We start from the raw sequence: 21,669 nt of genomic DNA, 5'->3' as shown, positions 1-21,669 counted from the left end.
AATTTCACCAGGAAATATATGTTTTTTAAGAGCAATGATGCTTGCCTCACACGAACCTTTTTTATCCTGAGTATAAAATGGGAAATATTCCTCATATATTATCACTAGGAATTTTTTTTGACAGGTACTCAAGTCCTATGTTCATACCAAAATTTTATCTTGATTTAGTAACTAGACAAAGAGGGTAGCTTCATTTGTATGAACAGTTTTTTTTTTTTTCAAATATATGTACTTGGATGCCCTTAAATTCCCCAAGTAGAAAGAAATGCTTTTCACGGAGCTGCTTATTCGTAGTAACGCACATCAGGGCTGACACATGAAAAATGGTGAAATTACTGAAGGTACTCCAGCCTGAATAAGGACTACCTTATTAGTTCAGGTACCTGCATCTCTCTAATTTTCATATTAATCATGTGTCCATCTTTCTCTGAAATAGGGCCATCATGCTTCATGTCAAAATTTAGCATGTAAGTAAAATTCATAGTGCTTCAAATCTAACTTGAAAATATTTGTGTGGAGAGAAGAGAACGATGGAGCATACAATCACTAACAGAACGAGATTTTCTAAAAATGTTAAGTTTTCAGGCTTGATCAGGAAAAAAATGGTATTAAGACATTTATGAGATCAATGATGGCTACCTAGATCCCTTATCCTACCCGAGTCACAGTAACAAGGAGCTTTTGTCTAAGGAGAGTTGCTGTACAGTATACTGTATGAGTTACATATTTCTCATCAATTTTTACAGTTACACTGATTAAATATATATTGACTCATAAAATATTACCATCACATCAATTGCCACTAGATATAAGCGTATATCCTTTAAGTATTAACTAGCACATAAACATGGGAGCTCGGATGTTCAGAAGCCATAATCTGGTACCCACCATCTCCAAATTTCCCTAATGCATTAGTAATCATATGTAAAATGTTTCCTCTGAACTAACTGGGCACCAAAATGAAGGGAGGAAAAAAAATCTCTAAACAGCTATTTCTTTTAGGGAGGCTAAATATTGCTACATATTCATGGTAAATAGTAAATATTAAAATGGGGAAATATATGGTGATGGGTTAGCTTTTTCCATACAATTATAAGATAGTAGCTGAGATCAGTTCCATAAACTAAGTTCAACAGAACTATCCATTAAAAATTCGAATGAGCACTTGGAGAGTTGGCTTGATGATTAAGAGCACTGGCTACTCTTCCCTAGGACCTGGGTTCGATCCCCAGAACCCATAGAGTGGCTCCTAACCATCTGTACCTCCAGTTTCAGGGAATCTGACACTCTCCTCTGGCCTGGCATGGGTAAATATTAGTCACAAAGAAGATACAGAGATGTACAAGCACACAAAACACCCATACACATAAAAAACAAACAAACTAATAAACTTTTTTTTTTAACACTGGATTCAAATAAATGCAAAGTGCTACTTTAGAAAACTTCCATCATCGATGTAAAGCAAGCTCTGCGTCTGCATCACTGTTGTCCCAGATGTACCTATAATTCTACCACCTCCCTCTTCCCTTTCATAGAGAATAATCACCAAAATCCTACTTAGTGTTGGGGTACCTCAAGTCATTAGGAGTACCAACTTAGAACAACAGCAGCAACAACAACAACAACAACAACAGTAAAATGTCTGGAGATCTTTTAACACCCACCCTACTCTAGAAATAACAAAATAAAACACAAGTTTTCCTAGGAAGAGAAGACAAACCCACTCTATGTGTTAACTATCGTATCAGACTGTGATGATTTTTCCCAGACTATTAAACCTATCTACTAACTGATGGGTAATTGTTCTTCTGCTGACTACAGCAGTATGCAGACAAGAGAAGCCATCCTTCCTTCTTAATGCAGCATGTAGAACTTGCTGCTCCTGCAACGCTTAATGTTCACAGCACAGAGTCATCTTTAATGCAAACACACATTTTCTGCCTTGCCTCTCTGTTTTCCATTATAACACAACACAGAAACAGTGTGCATTTCATGCGTCCCTATGAGGTTTGCATAAGCCATTCCAACTCAGACTCAATATTGTATTGCTCTCATTACAGTGGATAAATATTTTAGAGTTTAGGAATTAAATATTTTATTTTTCGGTAGGCTCTCTGCAACTATTGTGAACTTTCTGCAGTTTCTTCATTCAAAGGAAATCTTCAGGGTTTCCTTTTGAAAATGTTAGGCTGTTAGCTATTTCCCCACACAGGAGCAGATCAGAGGTAACAAATAAGTTCCATAAATCACATTATACTTGGTGTTAATAAGAATATTATGCTTCTTTATGTGAAGATGGTTTTCCATAGGCTTATATCCTTTATTATAATAAAAGTTTATAAATAGAAAAATGAATCAAGTACATAATACATTGTCAAATATAACATTTCTCTTTTCGTTTCTGTAATAGTTAGCATAGGTTTCCTTGGCACACAGCTCCTCACTTGACATAGGTATTTCTCATGCTAAATTAGGGCAACCAAACCAAAGAGCATGTTTGGAGCTGTTTGGTTGAAATTTTCCACAAAACAAGAAGCAAAGAAACTGTTTGTACATTTGCCTTAAAAGAAGTAGACTAATTATGTCAACTGATTTATTAATTCATGAAGTTCTTTGTCCAATTATTAAAAGTACAAAGGGACCAGGGAACAATTTAAATGTCTAACACACCTCAAAATCTTTCTCTCTTTTTTTTTAAAGTTAATTACAATTCTGAGTAACACTACTCTAGATAGGCCCCTTAGGTTTAGCTCAGGTTTAAATAAAATCATAACAATAACATTACCTCATTGGCCAGCTCCAAGAGCACGGGGGCTGCTCCGTTTTTCCCCACGCCATTCAGGTACCTAGGTAGACAAAGGCAAGTGGTCATGCAGTGACAAGGAAAGGCCAGCACAGACTTGTCAATGTCCCCTGTGTGCACATGTTTCTCCTGGGCAAAAGCCAAGCTCAAGACCTGTTAAAGTTTGCTATGATCACAGGGAAGCAGTGAAGGGCAAGGCCAGCATGCAGCTTACCTCAAGCCAGCCACTGATGGGGAGGCAAGAGGTTTAGCCACACCAGTCTCCACTACCTTTTAACTTTCAGAAGTAAGTGAAGAGAGGTGGTTTCTAAACCCCCACCCACAGCACTCTATACATAGAAAAGGGACAAGCTGACTCTCTGTTTAAACAATGCATGTAGGCACATAGGCGCCTTTGCCAGGGAGACCTTACACCATGGACAGGCAAGGGGAGACCTTCACCCTCTCATCCACCCTAGATTCCTGTAATCACCCCAGCCTGTACCATGAAACTGCACTTCAATAAGCAAACAAGCACAAAACCCCAGGCTCTCCCAGACATGGAAGACAGGGCAGTTTGTTTTCATCAAAATTTGAATGTACATTCACCTCCTCTAAGAACTCTGAAAGCCCACTTTCAATCCCAAGGCTACCAGATTCTTTGAGTTTCCTTATAATCTTTATCTTTTTGCTATTGTTCTACTAGTGGTTAGACCTAGGGATTCACATGTTAGACAAGGGTTCTACCACAGAGCTCTCTCCAAAGACCTCTTTTTGCTTTTTGGAATTTGAAACATGGGTTGACTGAGTATGCGGGCCAGCTTTTAATTCATTAGGTGGCCCAGGCTAGCCTTGAATCTGTGGTCCTCCTGATGTAGCCTCTAGAGTAGCTTGAATTACAAGCTTGACCTGGAGATCTGGCCACAATCCATTGTCTATCCACTCTACTTGGCCAGCCTCATCTCCAACACTGTCTGCTACATTTATCCTTCACCTGTGTTAACTCTAGGCACGCAGGTCCAATACCATGTTCTTCAGTCCACCATCCACGGGTAAGTTAACAGCCCTTCATATGCTAATGAGAAGTAAGTTCTCTATGGCAAAGCACGGAATAAGGTATTGCTAAGCTACAGAAGTTCTCCTAACTATGCAATACATTCCAACATACTGAGTGAGTACTCGAACTTACAAAGAGCTCTGAACTCTACATATATGATGCCTTCTTATGTATAGATATGCCCAGCATAAAGATTATCTTATAATTCAGAGTAGGAGATTTATAACTGAACAACATGCTATATTAAAAGTTATATAAATGTGGTTCTCTCTCTCTTACTGAAATGTATTTAACTTTCTTGTGACACCTATGAGAGAGAACATAAGGCCTATATCATCAGAGGAAGTAAGATGACTGATAGGCAGCATGACCCAGCTTTAGGCTACTTCTGTTCTGACAACAGGTCAGCAGAAGGCCCACAGAGCAGATGACCACAGGTTACCTGAGTCATGGATAGCAAGACCCTGAAAAGAGGAGGACTAATTTACTTGTCTGTCTCCAATTCATCTCCTGGTGCAATGTGGACAGGCTTGGAAGGGCTGGGGAGATGGATCTCATTCAGCTTACTCTACCTACTACAATTCTTGACATATAATAGATGATTATCTAGTGTCTGTACATATACACCTTTTCTTATTAATAATTAAATAATTCTTAAAGTCAATTTAGGTAACCTAGCAAAATTGTATAAGGATATTTTCCCTAAAATGTTTTATTTGATTGAATAAATTAAAGTTCTTTGTTGATATTAAAAAAAAAATAAAGTCAGTAAATGACTTCTAGGACTAACTGCCAGAAATAGAGCAGATGCTGTATTATAGAATAATATAAGCAAGGCAGAGTCAACACAAATTATAGGGAAAGCAGTGAGATCATTAGAGCGTCAAAATCATTCAAACCAGTCCACTTCCCACACACTGGGTCCCTTCTTAACTCTGACTATATTACATAGGAAATCAATGAGGCAACAGGGCCTTCAGAAGCATGGGTGGGAGAAAAGCAAGTGTAGGTTTGAAGACAGATCCAGAAGCAAAATGGTAAAAATAAAAACAGTCCCCAAAAGACAAAGAATCCAAAACATGGCAATGGTGGTTTAAAGAACACAGCCTGGGAACCTGAGCTTATACCTCCAGTGCACTGAGGATAAGGTAATCAACCTGTGTGGCTGGGTCACCCCAAGACAGCACGAGAAGCACATACTTCTCAGACCTCCAGCCCTGAGTCCAGTGTTTAATAGCACACTGTTGTCAAGGGAGCTTCAGTATTGATACTTAGCATTCATGTGTACTTCAAATGCTTTTGAGAGTTCTAGGTTAGGCCTTAATCTGGGCGCTGAGGAAACAATAGGGAATAAATTATCATAAAGATATGACCGTCTTCAGACAACAATTAAAAAAAGGTCATAAATGCATCATATGTGCTATGATAACATTTCAAATTAGGTGAGTTGATCAGGAAGCCCACTCACAGGTATCACTTGACTCTTGATAAAATGAAAGAAGCAGTAGTAGTCCAGGTATCTGTTTGTGGGATAAACTACTTGTAAAGAGAACTGTTGTTTTGAGTCAAAATTACATGGTTTCTCATAAGTGATGCATCTCTATCACTGTGCTGATAATACACAGTGGAAACTTCTACCAAGTTTAAAGAAACAGAAAGATCGTCAAACAGTAATCCCAAGCACACAGTTTGCATGCATTCAATCAGAGCAAATTCTTAGTGAGTAAAAAGGGTCCTTTGCTAGCTCATACAAGGAAACCATCCTCAAGGCACTGATGAAATCTACCCAGGCCAGCACAGTGACACACATCTGAAGCCACAGAGCCGGGGGGTGGGGGTGGGTGGGGGATGGAGGAAGCTGAACCATTTGCCTCCTGATTCACTCAAAGACTATATCTCAAATAAGAGATAAATAAGTAAATACATAAATAGGTGAAGCAGTATGTGAGAAGACCTCTGATATCAATTTCTGGCCTACACACACACACACACACACACACACACACACACACATACACACACAGACAAACATGTACATACATCCCACGTGTAGAAAAGACCCTAAGTGAAGAGCTATTTACGGATGTCTGATTGGAAGGTCTATGATCTTCCACTCCCTTCGCCAGTGGAAGGCAGGGATTGTGAACTGTGCGCTTTTCACAGTGCATGGACATTACCATCAGCATAATATGTTCAGGAAATGGTGCTACTGGACATTTCAGCTTTTTGTTGCCATGACAAGAAAACCAACCTGAGGAAGGGAAGATTTATTTTGGCTCCTGGTTTCGGGCAGGGCTGTCCAGCTTCACTGCCCTCAGGCCTGAGAGAAGAGAGAAGCTGCTCACCTAATGTCAGCCAGGAGACAGACAAGAAAGGGCCAAGGCAAGATGTAGGCTCCAAAGACACATCCCCAATAACCTACTGAATGGTGTGACCCACATGCAAGGTGGGTCTTCCCTCTTTCGTTATTCCTATCCAGAAATGGCCTTGTTTTATTTAAACTGAGAAATATGTTTTACTCTCTTCCCAGGCATTTGTCAATCCAATCAAGCTGACTCTCAGGATTAGCATCACAGTGGAATCAATGTTCAGAAACCAGCTTTATCATGTACTGTCAATATCAGGTCTCAACAATTCTTTTCTCCATGTCAACATCTTAGAAAATTCAATTGATCTGATTCTGTATAGCTATGAAAGCTGTTTCCTGAGCCAGTATGGTTAGAAGAAATGGGAGATAGGATTTCCAAACCTGCTACTGATGGGAACTTACACATCTGACCATCTGTGGCTGTCAATATTCATTGTCAGCCTGATTGGCTTTAGAATCACCCACAGTTGAGTGTGTGGAAGGTACTGAGCGGGGTTCCAGCAGGGAACAGAGGAGGGAAGGTCCATCTAGGATGGGAGGGAGGGCAATAAAAGGAGGAAGTCTGAAGTCAGCTGAGTACCGCCATCCTTTGCTCTCTGCTTCCTCATGTGCTCCTAAGGGAGGGATCTCAGCCACACACCCCCTGCTGCCATGAACTCTGCCATGCAGAGTACACTCACAAACTGCAGGTCAGAATAAATCCTTCTTTCCTTAGATTTCACACAGGAGGAACTTTGACCCAGCGATGAGAATAGTAATAGTCCAACCTCGTGTGTTCAAAAAGCCTATGTGTAAATGGGTAAGAATCAAGATAAATCTCACCAAGGATGTTCCTGTATGGAAATAAAATAGGACAGTCCAAATGAATAGAGTACTGTTTTCAAGTGAAAACCTAAAATATCCAACTGAGAAGACTTTCCCACCAATGCAAAAGCTCAGGAACACGCTTTCTACTGCTCTCCTGATCCTACGAATTCCCACCTGACATAACCTCAGGTCTCGCTAGCTAGAACGTGGAATCAGGGTCCACACTGCTGGCAGGAAGAGAACTGAGACACTCAGACAGTAAGCCAACATTACATAGTCAATTTCTAAATGTCTGCATTATTTGGGCAGTCAGGAACTACAAGCACAGAAATCGACCAGTGCCAGTGAGCCAGGCACCAAGACGCTTACCACAGTATTATTTATAATATCAGAACACTAGGGACATTTGGTCCTCAGAAGAATAACCTGGGAAATGCAGTCTTTTACATGGTGAAGTAAGGCAACTAATAAAAGAAAAGGCTTTTTACAAATAATAGTACATCATACACATTTTCCATAATAAAATTCAGGACTCAGAGTTACACATGTATTATGACCTCATCTATGTAAAAAGGGTTGTCAGAAGGCTGGGATGAAATTTTAACCAGTAGTTATCTCTGAGTGGCACAGTTATGGGCAGTCACTCACTCCTTGCTAAGCCATCACAAAGATGCTTAATTTTCACAGCAGGTGGTATTCATAAGGGAAAAAATTTTAAATAAGTTGTTATTAACATTTTCCCATTGCTTAAATATGTGTGGATAAAACACAAGTTGCCTTTAGTCTAACCACCTAGAAAACAAACAAGAACCTTTGAAAGCCAATTTACCTTAGAAAACCCCAGGACATTTGAGCTGCACATTCCCAATGACAGGCTAGAAAGGTGGTCTGCCTCAAAGGTAACAGTATGGCTGCCTCCCGCCCATGGCACAGAGGGAGGGACTGGCAGTGATCAGGAGGACACTGTGGGGACGCCTTTCCTCTGAGTCTGTTACAGCCCCCATTCTAGTTTTATTTCAAATGTTTCAATGCCTCACCATAACTGAGACCCTCATATTTAAAAAATGCAAAGAAGCAAATCTATTTCTACATCCTTGTTACTAACCACTCTACTCAGTACCTATCATTCATTACTCAGTAACTGTACTTTCTTAAACTCTTTATCTAAAAGGGAAACTATCCAGGTAATAGAAAAGTAAATAGAAGAACAGAAAGGATTAGTAATTATGTACACGTTTCTTTCTTGGTGCTGAGGATAGAACCCATGGCCTTGAGGAGCTAAGCAAGTACTGTACAACAGACTGCAGACCAAATACTCTTTCTTATGTTGCCAGACATGGTCTCACCAAGTTATTGAGGCTGTCTGGGAACCTGAGATCCTCATGCCCCAGCATCCCCAATGCTGGAATTATAAACCTGTGCAACTAGACTTGGGATATACACATACATACATACATACATACATACATACATGCATGCATACATACATACATACACATACATACATACACACACACATACATACATACTTACGTACATACACACACATACATATACATGATAGTTTTCAAATGATTTAATTAAAAATCTTTAAGTTTACAAACAAAAATGTATTTCCTTTTTTACAGATGTAGTGGTACAGGTCTGTAAGCATAGGTTGAAGAAGGTGAAGTGCCAAGTCAGAGGCCAACTGGAGCTGTATAATGGCATGCTATCTCAAAGCAAACAGTTATATCTTGGCATAAAAAGAAAAAAAATTCAATACTTTTTAAAATTATCTAGATGCCAAAAGCATTTGTAGGTCTTATAGAACTATTATAGGTCCTGTAGAACTTAAATATAAATTTTATGAAGTTAGCTATGACTTTTCTCGAAATCTACAAAAACATCTTTAGAGAGCAATTTTAGATAAAATGTGTGTGGGGAGGTGATCCACTCATCGTGCATATCTTTAGTATCTTTAACTTAAAACAAGAGATCTTTCACCATGTGGCACAGTGAATGACTCTTTAAAAGAAAATCCAATTTCAATAGCTTCAATAAATCTCAATTCTTTTTTAAGCTTGTATAAACTTTATTATTTAAAAGTAACTTGCAAATAATAAAAACAGACCCCAGACCACAAAATCTATACAATTCAGTGACCTTTCTAAAAGATACCACCTTACCCAGTCAGAATGGCTCTCATCAAGAAATCTGACAACAAATGTTGGAGAAATGTGGAGAAAAAAAGAATGCTTATTACTCTCTTGCTGGGATACAAGTTAATACAGACATTGTACAAGTCTGTTTGGAGATTTCTCAAAAAATTTAAAATGGAATTACCATTTGCTCCAATTCTTTCATTCCTCAGCCTAAACTCAGAAAGTCTAGACCCTACCATAGAGATATCGGAACCCTATATTTATTGCTGTTTACTCACCATAGCAAGGAAAATGAACCAATCTAGTTGTCCATCAACAATTGAATGATAATGAAATGTTAGTATATAATTGGTTTGAAAACTTGCCACATATACATGTAAGGCATATGTATACATGAACAAATGTAACCATAAAAGATGTGCACTTACTCAAAGTGTTAAGGAGCTAAGTCAGATTCCGTAACAGTGTCATCTCATATACGTCATGTGTACACACCTAAATGGACACCATCGCCATATTCTTGACACATGCCAACTGAAGCACTTAAAAACTCATTACAAAACACACTACAAGTTTCAAGTAACAGTCTTAATACAGTATAGAAAGGCAGTTTAATGATCTAATTTATTCATAATAATTAGAGCAATTAATAGGTACTGTGATACCCTCTAGTGGGGCAGGCAGGTCATACCTCTGGTAGTAACTTTCAATCGCTTCTGGAGTGTGATGTTTGGCATGTGTTCTTTTAATATGTTTCTGAAACAAAACACAAAAAAACATCTTTATGTTGTGTCACAGATCAGAGTCAAGAACAGCAAAGACATATTTCTTCATCCCAGTAGCAAGCATACGGGGCAAATGGCTAATGGCTTGGGGGTTTGGGTGGTGGCAAGATTTCTTTTCCTGCTACTCCATCTATGCATTTTAATCTCCTGCTTGGCTGGGATGTCTTCAGACTGTACCACAAGTACAGTCTATATGTAAAAGCCACCAGGGTCATAGTAATTGAATCTAAATAAGTTTGCTTCGGGCTGCAGAGGGCAGAGGAAAACTTGTTCCCTCTTCCAACCTTTGTATTAATTTTCCCTCAATTCAATTCCATCTAAGTCTTCTGCACTCGGGCTTTACAACCCAATTGCCATATTTAACCAGGAAGAACATTGCTTAAAAACAACTTATTTGAAAACTACAAAAAGTAATTCCATAGAGACTTGCCACTTGACTGACACCTGTCATCTCATGATAAATGACTCCATTTTCTGCCTCTCTTGCCTTCTGCCACTCCAGCAGTGGTCATTTATCATCATCTCTGTCAGCAGTGGGAAGCGGCACTGACAGTGCAAGTCAGCAAACATTTAGCACATGGAGCCACGCAACACGGGGAAATTATTATTGTCAGAATAATAATGCTTTAGCATAATTTATTACAGGTCCACCAAATAAGCAAAGGCTAGATGTTATTAGACAGATGGATGGGTAGGCTTGGCAGGCCTCCACTGAGACGCAGGCGCTGCTTGATGTGGCAAGGAGACCATCCTCCAGCCCAATCAGAGAGCTGGCAGTTCAATTACAAAGAAATAAAGGGACATTCATCATTCAATTAGGCACCTGTCAACCCTCACAAAGGAGAAAACTTCTAACCTGGTACTCCTGGGAGAAGATGCTCAGCAGAGTGGCCTGCGATTGACTGGAACAAATAAAAGAAGGACAAAGTTAATTACTGGAGTGCACAGCAAAGAAATAAAAGAGAAAGGACCTTCAAAGGTAGGTCCGCTGCCCTGTAATCCAACAGAACACGAAAACAAGTGTGGAGAAGTTGTTCCAGATGAGAACCTCACACAAAGGCTTCCTGCCATGAGGTCAAGGAGAGAGGAAGAGCGGATGGGGAAGAGCCGGTCCTGATGCAGGAGGCATATCATTTGGATTCTCTGCAACCTCAGGACGGCTGCATCATATCTGTAATATAAAATGGGGTTTTATACTACAAAGGACCACAAGAAAAAGGTTTCTGGCCACAAACAAGTGAGTTACTCCTGGGAACAGCAGGGAGAACATTTTTTACAGACTGTCAGCATTCCCAGGTTTATCTCCTTGGCTATCCCAGATTCATGGGGGGAAACACTGGTCTTAACTAGAGGTAGCACAGAGGCTAATGGAACACTCTCTGGCCAGCTCTGAAAACAGAAGGCATCAGGATGTGGCAGGCTACAGAAGAACTCACTCTCAAGAGACTACAGCTATCCTTACCCAGGATGTCACAGCCCCAAACACTAGGGATACCTTCTTCCCAAATAGGGCGTTTGCTTCTACAACTGTCTGCTTTAGAGATGGAATGTTCCTGTAAGATGTCACCAGCATCTACTCCTGCCTCTGACTGCCCTTGGTGGATACTTGCACCTTATCAGATCTGACTACTTTTGATACAGCCTTCAGGTAAATGCAAACCAAAGAGACTGCAATTTAGATAATTTGACGTTCACAGTATGCCAACGCTCTTGTGAACATTGACTTTTTTTATTTATGAATGAACCCACCCAAGCATGTCACCAGTTTAGAGAGTTTGAAATAAAAATGACTCCATGTTTGCCTGCTCACTGCCATTGCCAGCAACTTCTGGAAATCATCATGGGGTCTGGCTTCTGATCCTCCTGACCAGGACCAATGAGACAGTTTTAAAGAAAAGAAAAATAAAATTAATAGGGCCATCAAGATGGCTCTGAGAATAAAGGTGCTGCCAACCTGAGTTTAATCTCTAAGATTCACATTGTCTACCCTCCACATGTGTGCCATGGCATGCATACATGTCCACATACATATTCAATACAAATATGTATAAAATAATTTAAATATAATCCCAGTACTCTGGAAACTGAGGCAAGAGGACTGCTAAAAGTTTCAGGTCTACATAGCAATTAACTACCCAGCCTGGGCTTCAGAGTGAAACACTATCAAAACAGAGGTGGGGAACAGAGAAAGAAAGAAAGAAAGATAGAAAGAGACAGACAGACAAACAGACTGAGACCATCATAGGAGTTGGGGGGATCTACAGATAGTCACCATGGAAAGTGCATATATAATTAAAGAACTACTTCAGTACATCAAAAATTAGCGAGAAATGTCTGAGGGCAATTATAAATTTATAAATCAATTTTCTCAATTTCCTTTTAAAATTAGAAATCATCTTTTAAAAAACTGTGTGTGTGTGTGTGTGTGTGTGTGTGTGTGTGTGTGTGTGTGTGTGTGTGTGCATGCGCATGCATATCTGGTTTGCCAGAATGTAACATGAAAATCACATACCTTGGTAGGGTTACTGATATAAGCTTCTGAAAAAGATGCCAAAATTATGGTCTAATCTTGAGAAACAACTCTAAGAAAGTAAAATGTTTCCTATCTACCCATGATTAAGTGACCTCTCTTCATAGGACAAAATAGACTGATGTTATTAGAAATTTGGCAGTACACAGAAGATCCACTTCTAGGTTTCAAAGTGTACTATAGAAGTATTTGTTGGAAAGAGAAAAGATGCCACAGCTGTGAGTTTCAGGCCAGTGTGATGTAGAGGATGTTTCAGGACAGCCAGGGCTAGACAGAAAACCATGTGTCGGGAAAAAAAGAGAAAAGAAGTGAGCCTGGTCAGGACTTGGGAGTACTGTAGAATGAGACCCTCTATTTTAGTAGAGAAGGTCTTTAAACTGCTTAGTTCAGTGGCATGGGCATGAGACCGAGTTTCTCTGTGAGAAGGAAGCTAGAGTCCCACCCACAAACATTGGTAAGAAGAAAACAAAACAAACAAAACCACATAACACAACTTCTGGTACAACAAGGAAGACTGGCTCAAGAATGCTTTGGAAAAATAAGTGATCCTGCTAAATAATTTGCATGTCAACCCTCTATTCTAGTATGTGTTGATCTCGCAAGGACAAAGGAACCTAAGTGCAAATGAAAAAACCAGAAAAGGAGCCTTGGTGCCACCTCGGGCACTGACCCAGGGTCTTCCTCCTGGACTTTCCCCGGTGTGCTGGTGCCAAGAGGTCCTGGAGGTAAAGTTTGTGCAGGCACACAGGCCACCAGGCTCACAAAGAGCCAGGAAGGCAGTGAGAATTCCCTCTGTGGCCAGAAAAGGAGCAGTAGATTATGGACTGCTCTACTTACTAGAGGGCAGTGACCAGATCTCCTGCAGCGTTGGCTATAGAGTCTCCACCCAGAAAATATTTTCAAAGTTAGAACGAGTTTCTTCACATGCAGTTTCCTGCATGGAATTCACACCATGGCAGCAGTAAACTCCAGTCTGTCTAGTGTCCAGTTCTGAGAGGTTAACTCACTACCCTCCAACCTCACCCGCCACTTGTCTTATTTCAAGGATGAAGAAATGCAGGAAGAAACCCTTAGCCAGACTCACTAGAGGGCACAGGGACAGCATCCTGATTAACAAAATCAGAAATGAAAAGGGAGACATAACAACAGATCCTGAAGAAATCCAAAACACCATCAGATCCTTCTACAAAAGGCTATACTCAACAAAACTGGAGAACCTGGATGAAATGGACAAGTTTCTAGACAGATACCAGGTACCAAAGTTAAATCAAGATCAGGTTAACGATCTAAACAGTCCTATATCCCCTAAAGAAATAGAAGCAGTCATTAATAGTCTCCCAGCCAAAAAAAGCCCAGGATCAGATGGGTTTAGTGCAGAGTTCTATCAGACCTTCAAAGAAGATCTAATCCCAGTTCTTCACAAACTATTCCACAAAATAGAAACAGAAGGTACTCTACCCAACTCATTCTATGAAGCCACAATTACTCTGATACCTAAACCACAAAAAGACCCAACAAAGATAGAGAACTTCAGACCAATTTCCCTTATGAATATCTATGCAAAAATCCTTAATAAAGTTCTTGCTAACCGAATCCAAGAACACATCAAAACAATTGTCCATCCTGACCAAGTAGGTTTCATCCCAGGGATGCAGGGATGGTTCAATATATGGAAATCCAACAACATAATCCAGTATATAAACAAACTCAAAGACAAAAACCACATGATCATCTCATTAGATGCGGAAAAAGCATTCGACAAGATCCAACAGCCATTCATGATAAAAGTCTTGGAAAGATCAGGAATTCAAGGCCCATACCTAACCATGATAAAAGCAATCTACAACAAACCAGTAGCCAACATCAAAGTAAATGGTGAGAAGCTTGAAGCAATCCCACTAAAATCAGGGACTAGACAAGGCTGCCCACTTTCTCCCTACTTGAAGTCCTAGCCAGAGCAATTCAACAAGAAAAGGAGATCAAGGGGATACAAATTGGAAAGGAAGAAGTCAAAATATCACTATTGGCAGATGATATGATAGTATAAGTGACCCTAAAAATTCCACCAGAGAACTTCTAAACCCGATAAATAGCTTCAGTGAAGTAGCTAGATATAAAATTAACTCAAACAAGTCAATGGCCTTTCTCTACACAAAGGATAAACAGGCTGAGAAAGAAATTGGGGAAACAACACCCTTCACAATAGTCACAAATAATATAAAATACCTTGGTGTAACTCTAACTAAGGAAGTGAAAGATCTGTATGATAAGAACCTCAAGTCTCTAAAGAAAGACATCAAAGAAGATCTCAGAAGATGGAAAGATCTCCCATGCTCATGGATTGGCAGAACCAATACAGTAAAAATGGCTATCTTGTCAAAAGCAATCTACAGATTCAATGCAATCCCCATCAAAATTTCAACTCAATTCTTCAACGAATTAGAAAGGGCAATTTGCAAATTCATCTGGAATAACAAAAAACCTAGGATAGCAAAAACTCTTCTCAAGGATAAAAGAACCTCTGGTGGAATCACCATGCCTGACCTAAAGCTGTACTACGGAGCAATAGTGATTAAAAACTGCATGGTACTGGTATAGTGACAGGCAAGTAGACCAATGGAATAGAATTGAAGACCCAGAAATGAACCCACACACCTATGGTCACTTGATCTTTGACAAGGGAGTTAAAACCATCCAGTGGAAAAAAACCAGCATTTCCAACAAATGGTGCTGGCACAACTGGCGGTTATCATGTAGAAGAATGAGAGTAAATCCATTCTATCTCTCCTTGTACTAAGGTCAAATCTAAGTGGATCAAGGAACTTCACATAAAATCAGAGACACTGAAACTTATAGAGGAGAAAGTGGGGAAAAGCCGTGAAGATATGGACACAGGGGAAAAATTCCTGAATAGAACATCAATGGCTTGTGCTGTAAGATTGAGAATCAACAAATGGGACCTCATAAAATTGCAAATCTTCTGTAAGGCAAAAGACACTGTCAATAAGACAAAAAGGCCACCAACAGATTGGGAAAGGGTCTTTACCTATCCCAAATCAGATAGGAGACTAATATCCAATATATATAAAGAACTTAAGAATGTGGACTCCAGAAAATCAAATAACCCCATTAAAAAAAAATGGGGCTCAGAGCTAAACAAAGAATTCTCACCTGAGGAATACCAAATGGCTGAGAAGCACCTGAAAAAAATGTTCAGCATCCTTAATCATCAGGGAAATGCAAATCAAAACAACCCTAAGATTCCATCTCACACCAGTCAGAATGGCTAAGATCAAAAATTCAGGTGACAGCAGATGCTGGCAAGGATGTGGAGAAAGAGGAACACTCTTCCATTGTTGGTGAGATTGCAAGCTTGTACAACCACTCTGGAAATCAGTCTGGCGGTTCCTCAGAAAATTGGACATAGTACTACCGGAGGATCCCGCAATACCTCTCCTGGGCATATATCCAGAAGATGTTCCAACTGGTAATAAGGAAACATGCTCCACTATGTTCATAGCAGCCTTATTTATAATAGCCAGAAGCTGGAACGAACCCAGATATCCCTCAACAGAGGAATGGATACAGAAAATGCGGTATATTTATACAATGGAGTACTACTCAGCTATTAAAAAGAATGAATTTATGAAATTCCTAGGCAAATGGATGGACCTGGAGGGTATCATCCTGAGTGAGGTAACCCAATTACAAAAGAACTCACATGATATGTACTCACTGATAAGTGGATATTAACCCAGAAACTTAGAATACCCAAGTTACAAGTTGCAAAACACATGAAACTCAGTAAGAACGAAGACCAAAGTGTGGTCACTTTGCCCTTTCTTAGAATTGGGAACAAAACACTCACGGAAGTTTGGAGCTGAGAGGAAAGGATGGACCATCTAGAGAGTGCCCCGCCCCAGAGGGGATCCATCCATAATCAGCCTCCAACTGCAGACACCATCGAGTATGCCAGCAAGATTTTGCTGAAAGGCCCCTGATATAGCCGTCTCTTGTGAGACGATGCCAGTGCCTGGCAAACCCAGAAGTGGATGCTCACAGTCAGCTATTGGATGGAACACGGGGCCCCCAATGGAGGAGCTAGAGAAAGTAACCAAGGAGCTAAAGGGGTCTGCAACCCTATAGGTGGAACAACAATACGAACTAACCAGTATCCCCCAGAGCTCATGTCTCTAGCTGCATATGTATCAATTTAAGATAAACTATTGAGACAGGAGGATTTCTGAGTTTGAGGCCAGCCTGGTCTACAGAGTGAGTTCCAGGACAGCCAGGGTTATACAGAGAAACCCTTCTCAAAAAACAAACCAAACAAACCTATATATATATATATATATATATATATATATATATATATATATATATATATATAGCATTCAGATAAAGTGGTGAATAAAAACCCACATCTAATTCCAGAACCTAAATTCTTAATTCCCATGGTACTGGTGCCTTCCTAACAGTTCCTAGAAAATGGCTTTGCAGGTCACTCACTAACACCTCTGCTCAGGCACCCAGGAGGCACTACAGACCACCTTGAAAGGTGGGACATGGTGCTTTTCTCATAGAAAATTGAAGCACAGAGGTCAAATGTTTTGACCAAATTCAATGGCTTTAGGTAATGTTTTCTTCTTTAAAAATCAAATTGCAGTTTTCCTTTAGTTAGTTGCATAAGATATTACTTTCTTTTTGTGTTGAAAGGTAATGGAACTCCTGATGACAGGAAACAGTGTGAGGTAAGAGGACTTTGTAGGTACTTTCCATTATCCTCCTTACACATAAGGTAGGTTTTAACTACTACTAGTGCCTGGGCTGTTTCTGAGACCGTATATAATGGAGTATCTAAAAATTTTGAGTGGTGGAATATATTTTTGTAATATTCTCTCATAAAAGTGAGTCACATCTATCTACACCACTAGAATTATTCTTTTTAAATTATTGTGAATAAAACAAAAATTATCACAAGGAACAAATTGCAGCATCACGAACTAATATCCTTTAAAAGATGAAAGAAAACCAAGCAACCACTTAGGTCAATACTCTCAGCATCCTGAGGGACACCCACGCAGGGATTAGCCTTTCAGCTAAGGAATGGTCATCCTTCTCATCTGTCTTTGCTTTCTTGTAGCTTACCATGACAAGTGTGTGTTCTAGAAGCTGGTATTGCCCACTTGGTATCTGGTAGCTATTACAAGGCATGTCCTATGCAGCATGCATTTTTGGAGCTGGGCTCCAGCTCCTCATCTAACAAGGCTGTAAAAGTGACCCATCCGTATGGGTGCAGTTCCCTGTTTCCAGTTCACATTTCCTCTTGTGGTGTGGCGCTTAAGGTCCCATCCCAAAGCTTGAAATGCCCGTAAGTGCTCCTCCAATCTTTGCCGGCCTCCAACTCTGTCCAATGATCCTATAATGCTATGAAAAGTACATCTCTAGATTATATCTGACCAAAGGGTAACTGAATTACAATTTAAGAATTTCAAAGGTAGTCCCCCAAAAGTGTTTTCTTCAAAAATTAACATTTTTGTAACATATGTAACATCTAGAAAATATGGAATAATGATAGAACATGCAAAGCTGAGCAGTAATAATGGCAAACTCAATAATCAGAAGAAACCCAAACTGTTTGCTAGATATTAGATATAAAGGGATTGAATAGAGCTACTTTACAGAAGCCTAACAAACTCTAGTGATTTAGACTCAGAACTTCTGAAGGTTTGCTCTGTGGCTGCTTGGCCCCTGTGCTTGCATAGAACGTGAGAGCACAATGTCCATGTAGAAAGACAATACGTCACTTCACAAGACAAGAACCAGAGGGGAAGGGGCTGGAGACAACACAGGACAATTGTCTTAAGGCAGAGAATAGCACATTTATTTTCAAATAAAAAAAATACCCCTAAGAATTCTTAATACTTCCTAACGATCAGAAAGTGGAGAGCTTATATTAGCAGATTATCAATATGAACAAATTTTTTAAAAAATTTTTACTATGTTACAGAATTTCATCTACATTTTATATGAGCTATACAAGGTATAAACCCACAAAATGTCACCATTTATTTTTCCTGGACATCTCTGAATGAGTACAAGAAAGGCAGCAGTCAGCTCAACCACAGCTACTCACATGAAGGGGAGGAGGGAGAAATAGCAGGCATCAGTCATACCCAAAATAACCCATCATTTGTTTTCAAATCTGATGGGGAAAGGTAATGCAGAGAGTGTTAAAACGCTTCCTTTCTAGGAACATAAAAATATCTAAAGCAAACAGGGAGATGAAGAGTCTCCTTATATTATCTCTAGGCATTTGTATCTTGAAATACATTTTATAAGGAAACTAAGATCGCTTCTCGGCCTTTTGGCTAAGATCAAGTGTAGAAGGAAACTAAGTAGGTAAACAAGGAAAGAACTGCGGAGCCATTAGATAAATTGATCTCCAAGATTCTCACCACTCTAACGCCTCCTATTCCAAATGTTCCAATTAATTACAGCCTTAGTATCTATACCTCTTACCTTTCTAATTAAATTTAAGTATTAACTTTTCAGAACAAGCCATAACATAAATCAGCTAAAGAATAGATGCCTGGGTGACGGGTACTTAATTATGCCAGCCAGTCCAGACTCCTGGTCATTTCTCTCCTCTGATAACTTAACAAATTATATAAATAATAAATTAATGGGAAATGTTTACCAGCCATCTTTTTAAATCTCAACTTTTCTTCCTAGAGTGACATCTTTAATCAAATAAAACTACTCTATGAGATGTTTTGAATTAAATGGTAGTCATTTTATTACAAACGTTAACAAGAACAGTGAGATCTCATGGAGGCCCTTATGTGACAATATTATACTACACTATTTCCCTTACTAGATAAAATTCAATTTTCTTCTACTTCTTTCTTTCCTCTGGCTATTCCTCACCTTCTTCCTTTAAAAATCAAAGTCTCTCTCAGCCTCTCCCTCTCTCTCCCTCTCCCTCTCCCTCTCCCTCTCCCTCTCCCTCTCCCTCTCCCTCTCCCTCTCCCCACCCCAGGACTATTGGTGGGATTATAGGGAGCATGCTATGTCTGGCTGTTTACCACTTTTTTCCCATCAAGACATCTTTGCTCTAACAGGCTGTTGGTTCCATACATCAATGTTAAGCCTCTACCTCACCTACCTCATGGCAATCTGACTTCTGTTCCACTCCTCAATGGACACAGAAGTCATGGACTCCTTATCACTAAATCACAAAGCCATCTGCTTCCTTACTTTTGAGTAGCTCTGACCAAAGCACCTAAGAAAACAACCTGAGGAAGAAGTGATTTAGACTCAGAACTTCTGAAGGTTTGCTCTGTGGCTTCTTGGCCCCTGTGCTTGCATAGAATGTGAGAGCACAACGTCCATGTAGAAAGGTGTGTCACTTCACAAGACAAGAACCAGAAGGGAAGGGGCTGGAGACCAGGCATAACCTACTGACCTCCTGCCTCCAACGAGGTTCCATCTCTTGAGGTTTTCAAACCTTCTAAAGTAGCCACCAGCAAGGGCCCGAGTGTAACAAATGAGCTCAGGGGGAATGTTCCATAAGCTAATTAAGCTCAACACAATATCCTCCTTCCAAACCTCTCTGTAACGTTTGCTCCTTTGACTGCCCCTCTTGGCTGAGACATCTTCTTTCCTCTGGAATCTGACTTAGCCTTCTATCTACTTTTCTTTCATTGGAACTTTGCTTCTTCCCTGGGTTTTCCTGAGAGTTCTCTTGAGCCATTTTCTCCTTTCACCCGACATATTAGTCCAGCTGAAATGCATCTTGCTATGCTCCCAACTACTTCACAGTGCTCCCAACTACTTCACAGCTCCCAACATATAAACATACACAGAAATGTACAGGAATGGGGTGCTGGATCGAGCAATCCTGGCCTTAATTATAGTTACTAATACAGATTTTTCTCCCATTTGGTCACAAATGTGTCTCTATCAAATTGACCATTCGCTTTCTTTCCCACAACTATGCTTTCAATCCCTACTTCCTTCATATTTTCGTTTTATAAATGCAGAGACATGAGCTAGGAATGCCTTGGTCATTCCAAACTCATGCCTTTCTCCCAGGCTGAGACATCTCACCACTTCTTGATTCCACTTTATGTGTGTGTATGTATATATATAATGACTATATATACATATATATATATACACACACTATGACTAGAGCTTTCAGCTGGCACTGTACTGAAGATTCTCAACCCGTGTGAGAAACAGCTACATATTCAACTGATATGTCAGAATATGTAGGCTTTTATATGTTGAGTATGATTATAGATTTTATGGGGAAATAATTTTGTGCCTTGGAAAAGTATGGTTTTTATCATACACTGTTATTCAATGATTTATGTTTTTTTTTAAGTCCTTTCCTATGGTATAAATCAGTGAAAAAAATGGACTCTCTTTCCCAGAAAATTTGTTAACAGTCTATTCTATAGAAAAAAAGAACTCATACTCTAAGTCATAAATATTCACGTTACATAAAAATAGATATTTATACTGGAATGAGAAAAAACATAGCCAGTGAACTTCTATGCTACCCATTTATATTTAGTGAAAATGCATGGGGGAAAACACGTAGACTTAATATTAGGTTTGGCAAAGAGCTTGAATAGACACATCTCCCAGGAGACACAGAGATTAGTGCATTAGGGGAAAGAAAACTAATCCTACTCACTATAAAGGACTAATCCACACTGGCTAAAGTAACTGTAATGAAAAACCACGCACATCAACAAGTGTTGGCAAGAATGTAGGGAAACAAGAACCTTCGCACATAGGTAGCGGGTTGAAAATGGTGCAGATTTTTTAGAAAACTTTGTTGGCCTTTGAGTTGATCCCCAGAACCCACAAAGGAGAGAAACAACTCCTGGAAATAAATGACTCCTCTGACGTCTATGTGCCACAGCACTCATGCATAATGTGACCCCCCACACACACACAAATAATAATAGTAATAAGATAATGATAATGATAATAATAATAATAATAATAATAATAATAAATTAAAAATCATTAAACAGAATTATAATATGACCCTGAAATTACAACATGACCCTTTGAGATACATCAAAAACTGAACCAAACACCATACACAGTGTTTAAGGCTGCACTGTCCATAATAGACACAAGGTAGAAACAACACATAAGCCTATCAATTGATGAT

The 21,669-nt window shown here is 39.6% G+C and overlaps 1 protein-coding gene and 1 non-coding gene across 8 annotated transcripts in view; both read right to left on the bottom strand.

Annotated features, from left to right (window-relative positions):
- BC052040 (cDNA sequence BC052040) overlaps positions 1–21,669 on the bottom strand; it is a 197,868-nt gene that overhangs the window by 136,925 nt on the left and 39,274 nt on the right. For all 7 annotated transcript variants that reach the window (XM_017319079.2, XM_030251825.1, XM_006499845.3 and 4 more), the window contains 3 exons: positions 10,800–10,845; positions 9,850–9,914; positions 2,786–2,846 (listed from right to left, as the gene is read on the bottom strand). In XM_017319079.2, coding sequence (XP_017174568.1) covers positions 2,786–2,846; positions 9,850–9,914; positions 10,800–10,845 — 172 coding nt within the window. The remainder of the gene's footprint in view (positions 1–2,785; positions 2,847–9,849; positions 9,915–10,799; positions 10,846–21,669) is intronic.
- Mir1951 (microRNA 1951) lies at positions 3,037–3,125 on the bottom strand. The gene has a single exon (NR_035476.1). It is a non-coding gene; the product is annotated as a microRNA 1951 (primary transcript).

Source organism: Mus musculus, chromosome 2 (genome assembly GCF_000001635.26).
Source record: "Mus musculus strain C57BL/6J chromosome 2, GRCm38.p6 C57BL/6J".
Classification (NCBI taxonomy): Eukaryota; Metazoa; Chordata; class Mammalia; order Rodentia; family Muridae; genus Mus; species Mus musculus.
This window is presented reverse-complemented; position numbering and strand designations above follow the sequence as displayed.